At 39.1% G+C, this 6,953-nt stretch overlaps 1 protein-coding gene across 1 annotated transcript; it reads right to left on the bottom strand.

Moving 5' to 3' along the window:
• Positions 1–2,182: 2,182 nt before the first annotated feature.
• Positions 2,183–5,031, bottom strand: LOC139467018 (sec1 family domain-containing protein 1-like). Its single transcript, XM_071248728.1, has one exon. It carries the CDS (start codon positions 5,002–5,004, stop codon positions 3,103–3,105), a length of 1,902 nt encoding a protein of 633 aa, XP_071104829.1. The 5' UTR covers positions 5,005–5,031; the 3' UTR covers positions 2,183–3,102.
• Positions 5,032–6,953: the final 1,922 nt, after the last annotated feature.

Genomic DNA, 6,953 nt, shown 5'->3' with positions numbered 1-6,953 from the left:
CTCTCCAAAAACATTTGAGACATTGATAAGATACAAATAATTCCTCCTTCGTGACAAACAACTGATGATCTGGTGAACAGAGAGAACGGGATGTACTTTGGGGTGATTTTGTCTTTCCTGGAAAAACAAGAAATCATATTGAGATGAAGAACCCCGCTCATGATGTAAAGTATACATACTTCGGAAAGATGGTTACTTTAAGAAAAGTTCATCTTTTTTAGATGTTGATCACTTAAGTATTTAAGTTTAATCTTTCGTAATAGTTTTGTTTCCATGGAAATGCAAAGAAATGTGAACATTGTCACCGAAACACTTTTAGTCAAAAAAATTATATTCTGTTCCATGGAATCGTGGGTTGATTATGGCCCATGGTCACGTGTCTCACCTTCGGATAAAACTGAAATACGGTTGCGCTTAACAACGAAGAACTCCAGTCGAAGATGACAGCGACACACGCTGTGAGTTGCTCTCTTTCCAGGGTAGAATTGATTATTTCTCATATTTGTGTTTTTGAAAGGAACTCAAATTACGTATGTAGAGTACGTTAATGTCAACTATTGTAATGTCAAATGCCAATAAACCAAACATATCCAGTCATGAGAAAGGAACTGAGTAGGATTTCCCGGTTGGATCAGGTCCCACGTGACCTGTGCTTGTGGTAAGTAGCGACTAAATGGATCGGGTGGGCAGGCTCTGCGACTTGGCTGACTGTGGGTCATCATGCCCCGACGACGTGGGACGTTGCTTATGATATCAATCACTGGATTGTCTAGTCCAGACTTGATTTCTTATGGCCTCCATCATGTAATCAGCTTGAATATTGCTAACTGGGTCGTTATAACAAACAAACTAAAACGAATAAAATGTTTCAGAAAAACTTCATTCTTAGTAAGACCGAAAACATTATCGTCCCGAGAACACTAACTTTTCAGCAACAGTTTGGATCCCAGGACAGAATAGGTCACCTAGAGCGCATGCATGCGTATCGCAAGATTCGACTAGATCGGGTGCGGATCGGGTGGTTACTTTGCTGGATCTGACATTGTGTGTCATTGTATCACGACGACTCAGGTCGCCGGTCATGCTGTCAACCACTAGTTTGCCTTGTCCGGCTCCACCAGTTGCAGCCCGATGTGACACAGCTGGAATATTGGCGACGTCAAACAATGCGCACTCGCTTTCCATTCTTCAATTAGGATATATAGACATAATTTAGTTATGATGTGTTGCTTTGTTTAAAAGTTGCAAGCCGTTTCTTGGATATCAAAATAAAACCACATATTTATACAGTTGACATGCAGAACCCAACATGATTGATCCAAAATATCTGCCAGCCCAAGTTAATATGTTGTTTTGATAAAATAGTGTTCGTTAAAGCTGGAAGAGTAACCTCCCTTGTAAATAGTAACAGAGGGTACTTTCACCAAGGTAGGCAAAAGTCTCAAAAGTAATCTTGGTTTAACCACGGACCTATATAACAAGTCTGTGGTTTAACTAGTTTTGAAAGACTCCTAATTTTATTTCACAGCTGTTCAGTGATTCCTTAAACCAAGAACAGATAAAAATGCCCGACAGTCCTTTTCCAGCACTTGCATCTATTGTTGGTAGAAGTTAATAACCCTATCAGTGAGCATGTGCATGTACCTGGGTGTGTGTGTTCTTTAAAAGGCGCATGTTTCACATATTAGTGAGCATGTGCATGCACCTGTGTGTGTGTTCTTTAAAAGGCGCATGTTTCACATATCAGTGAGCATGTGCATGCAGCTGTGTGTGCGTTCTTTAAAAGGCGCATGTTTCACATGTAAGTGAGCATGTGCATGCACCTGTGTGTGCCTTCTTTAAAAGGAACATGTTTCACATATCAGTGAGCATGTTCATGCACGTGTGTGCCTTCTTTAAAAGGCGCATGTTTCACATATCAGTGAGCATGTGCATGCACCTGTTGATGTCGACTTCTTGTCATGTTAGTGGTCTGTCGAAGTTTGCGAAAGGTTGTTCTGATGTGACCCATAATGGGATGTCCTCAGATCTTTGTTTTGCGGCAGCGAGAACTTAGGTCTGATTTTAATGAGATTGAAGGGACATATGGTGTACCATCCCACCATCAATTAATGAAAATCAAGGAGCAGTCAAGTCATCTAAGTACAATTCATTATTTAATTCTGTAAAATCATGAATGATTCATGTCGTTAACATTAGATACAAATGAATACTTTAACCCACGCAAACTGTAGTGATAATTTAGCATAACCAAAATGCCAACTTGGTAATATTTTAATAGCAGAACAAACACCAAAGGTAACAACTATTAACTTTGGAATAAGTGTTCATGTTTTTGTAATGAAAAACCCTTCACATTTTATGAAAACAGAAGAGCTGAAACAACTGGTAGAGACTAAATAATCCACCACTTGATGAGATCTGCAGACAAATGCTGGTAGCAGCTTATTGTGTAACTTTGCCTTTGTGGCTGATGGTGCAAACATTGTATACAAACTCATCACTGCTGATCATCACCAAAAGAGTTGTATGAAGGGGTGGAATGAATATTTGTGTTCAAAATTACAGGGTTCCTCAGCTAGTTGAGGTATTCTATGGTATATGAACTTCGGGACCCCATAGATATCTTTAAACATTACGCAGTGTTTAAAACTAAGGAGTGTCCTGGGGTCATTTAACTCTTAACATTAGGGTTATAACAAGGACAGTTTGCCTTTCATACTTAATTTCCAACTGGTTTTAGATATCTGCAAACATTCACTTGAAATTTTCCTGATTTTTTTTACCAAGACATTTATAGGTGGCTTGTTTGAAAATTATCTAAATTAGGCTTCCAACTAAAATTCAAAACAATTGTTTCAGCTCCAGATAATAATAAATCGCCAATTGTCCATATATATTCAGTGCTTGGTAACCCAAGTGTTCAGGATCAGTCCATCATAGAGCCTGTATCAGTAGAAACATGTTTGATCAGGCAAATCTCAACCGCCAATATTTCTAAGCAACAGTTGGTCAAAATCAGTCTCTAATAACATTAGCATTACATACAACATGTACAATAATTTACAGCCTCTAAATAATGCACAATCTCAAACATCAGTGTCATATTTCCTTCCCTAGGTGAGCCAACTGTTTGAGAAACATGGCTGCATTCACCAAGTCACTACACCCATACACTATTTTGCGCTGTGTTGTGGTCGACCTGGATTTGGCATAGTCAATGAGGTTCTGGTACTCAATGTAGTTGCCACCACCAACCATGAAAACATAAGCATCTTGGTATGCTGACTTGTTCCGGGGAATGGACGTACTGTCTGCTCTCAACAGTTTGGGGTCAAAGTATCTGTAATCATCAGTCTCTTGATTAGACTTCATCTCCATGAGTGCATCCACAACTCTCGTAGTTGGTAGATTGTGTCGTTTGACTGCCAGATTCTTCACTCCCTCCATCACAAACTGGGAGCCTTTAGATACAAGGTTTGAGAACATTCCAATAGAGCTGATGCCACCCCCACCATACTGACTTGGTGCAACGGTCATTTTAGAGTAGGCTTTCCAGCGCCTCATGTACTGGATGGCAGTTATGTCACAGTTGGCAGCTTGGAGAGCCACACAGTATTGGTCTATCTCAGCCTCAGACATGTGGGGACCACAGATGAGAGCAATGATAAACAGACGTACTTTATCTTCTGGTGTCCCTGCTTCTGGATCAGATATCAAGTCCATCAGGGTTTTATCTAATACCGACTTACTCATCATTTTCTCTTCAGACTCAAAGTATATATCAAGCTTTCTGACTTTGATCTGATCAAGTAATGCTGTGGCTATATTTGTATGCATGTCAATAAGACGTTTCTTTTCAAGCAGTTCTGGAAGTGAGCTGACTGCTGATGTCAGTTTGGCCGTGTTATCTGACAACATACTTATAGCGGAGTCATCTTCCCCTTCAAGTCCCATTGCAGCTTTCAGTTTCTTCACCTCATCTTCCTGTGTCCTGTACACGTCTAGTTCCTCCTGCACTGCCTCAGCAACCATTGGGAATGGACTTCCTTTCTGTGTGTCCCAGAATTTGTCTACAGTGCTAAGATCATATGTCTTTCTCTTCTTCATAGGTCGTGGAGATCCAGCGGCAGACCTGGCTTCAGACGTCTCTTCGATTTCAACTCTATTTAGTTTAAAATCCAACACATCATGACATAGAGCCTGATATGTCCATGTGTGATGAAGCATTGTTGCAAGATCTAGATTCCGATCAAGTAGCACCAACAGTGGGCGCTGGAAGCTGAACTGGCCGGGTTGGGAGTCGGCTGTAAACAAACTATTTCTTGCATCGCGGATGTTTTCACGTAGCTTTTTGTCAAGCTTCTCAGCAACCATTTCGGCTGCATTTCCTCTTGGACATCGGATAATTGGCACAGTACCTAGTGTCACAAAAACTGAAAACAAACTGTCAACAATGGTGTCCATGATGTTCTCCATCTCAGAATCTTTCACATCACCACGGTTGATGGCATAATATGATATTGAATCTCGGTCTTGATGTCGCAATGTAAACAGATTGTCCTCCAGTGATATAAAGTTCAAATACTGGTCGAACACTTTTGACACCTGGGTGACCGCATTGCTCTGTATTGCAGTACTTGCGATATCCTCGAGTCGCTGACGTGATATGGCAGATATAAAGTTGAAAAAGTAATTTTCATACAGTTGATTTTGCATATCACGGCATATTCTTTGGATGTTTTCATCTGTCGGCAGTACGAAGTAAATCGCCGGTACATCTGGGATTGGGTCTCGATCCGTGTGCAGTTGTAAATGAAGAGTTACACCAATATCTCTCAACTCTTTTACCGTCAATATGGGCGAAATTATATCCTGACCAAACCTGTCGTAGACAAGAATCTTCCATTGGGGTTCAGCAGACGATTGTTTAGTCTGTGGTTGATTAAAATTGAGCATACGCTTCAAAGCCGCAATTTGTTTTTCTCTCACTGACGCTGCCATTTTGACAATGTTGTCAGTGCTGACCCCTACACGTGGCACTTCCGCATTACGCCCTCTGGTCTAGGGTAGATAACTCTTGTCAAGCAACAGACACCGCTTAAAGTTATTTAATGTGAAAAATATCTTCTGTAACTAATTACAGACGATTTTTTTCACATTAAATAACTTTAAGTTTAAAGTTTAAGTTAAAGTTTAATATGCTATCATTTCCATTTTAAACCTTCGAAAGATTCTCATATAAGGGCGTTCTCCGTATATTGTGTTGTCACCGATTTGAAGTAATACCGACTGATTGTAGCACTCGTGATGTTTCTAGCTAGATCTACCTAAACATCCGTGTTCGAAGTTCAACAATATATTTGTAACATTTGGTGATTTCTGGCTCGCTTGTTTTCCGTTAGACTAACACTTTGCCTATGAAAACATTTCTTTAAAATAATTATGTTTGTTTTTTCCCAAAGCACCTTCCCTCCTCTGCTTTCTGTGGAATCAAGGAAAATATGGCTGCTAGATCCTTATTAGGTGCCATTTTACTGTTTATCCCTATTTTATGATATCAATGATAACTATTAATATCACAAATTCAGTTTTGAGAAATCAATAAACCAATGTATTTCTGGATATCACAAAATGAAATTATTTATATAAATTGAATAAGTGATATCTCTTTAACTAATTTTAGATAGCACAAACTTGGAAATGTATTATTTATAAAAAAAACCCGGATTTATGATATCAATAATTCATTTCTACGTTCTAGGTGCTACCATTTGAGCAGTCATGCTTAATCTTTTTATAAACACCTGGTGTCATCACTGATTGTCAGTGATCTAATTGAAGTATTTTCACCGCTGTTTTGCCTTTAATGCCTAATGGAATCAGTTTCGGCATATAATCGAGATTGGTTATTCTCAGGCATTGACATTTAATATTTAAAGATGTTATGCCATTTAATTAACTTTAATATAATTTTCTGATATCTCCTTGTCTGCAAAATATCAATTGATTTGTGATTTCAATAATTTGTCAGGTGCATGAAAACTGAATAAGTCTATGTATGAGTTAATAAATATACAGGTTTGTGTGTGTCTAAACACGCTGGAATTAATGTATGAGGATAACAAGATGATATGGAAGCTAGTGGGAAAAACGAAAGATAAGCCAATAACATCTTCCCGAGGCAAGGAAATAACAGACTGTGAAAGTCCAGTTTCCATGGTATGTTCCCACCACCAGTTTCCACTTTTATAGCCAGTTACCTCCCTTGTCTCGGGGAGATGAGCCAATAAAGAAGTAGTGAAAAGTGTTTGTTCTGTGTGTGATAGGAGCTGGCAATGGTACAGCTGGACAATGTAACAAGGGGTCCATGGAGTGGAAGTCCCATCCAGTAGACTACCTGTACTGGGTAGGTAGATGCCCTGCTCTCTGATAGTTTCTTTGGTTTCTATGATTTTCTCTAAAACTTTCCCAGTGATGGGAAATACCATGATTGTTGATTAGGTGCTCCATGTCGTCATGTCGGATTTAGCAACATATAGGTCTTGTGTTCTTTGAATCTGGTGGCTATGTGGCGTCATGTCAGTATATTTGTATCCACAGTTACATGTGATCTTGTACAGGCATTCACTTTGGTTTGGATGGACTGACTTGTTACGAACATTAAAGAAGTTGAGATCCATAAAAGATTTATGTATAATGTCCTTCCTACTTCTGATGTCTAATCAAAGACATATCATATACATACCGTATACACTAAATACTCTGCTTTAATGGCTTTAGGTGATGTTGTGTTCACAGTTACCTTTGTTTATGTTACTACCTCGATTACGTCAGTGATTATGGGATGAAACCGCCAATTTCAGTGACTTGAATGTATCACCCGTGTCTCCTTGCTGATTTGAAATTTGACTCTTAGTTTAAAAACATTCAGTGTGAAATGCACATTGTCA

Source organism: Haliotis cracherodii, unplaced genomic scaffold (genome assembly GCF_022045235.1).
Source record: "Haliotis cracherodii isolate W230 unplaced genomic scaffold, xgHalCrac1.p SCAF_19, whole genome shotgun sequence".
Classification (NCBI taxonomy): Eukaryota; Metazoa; Mollusca; class Gastropoda; order Lepetellida; family Haliotidae; genus Haliotis; species Haliotis cracherodii.
The sequence above is the reverse complement of the archived record's forward strand: the minus strand, read 5'-3'. Positions and strand labels throughout refer to the sequence as shown.

Coding starts and splice junctions, on each gene's coding strand:
- LOC139467018 (XM_071248728.1), bottom strand. CDS start 5,004: ATGGCAGCGTCAGTGAGAGAAAAACAAATTGCGGCTTTGAAGCGTATG.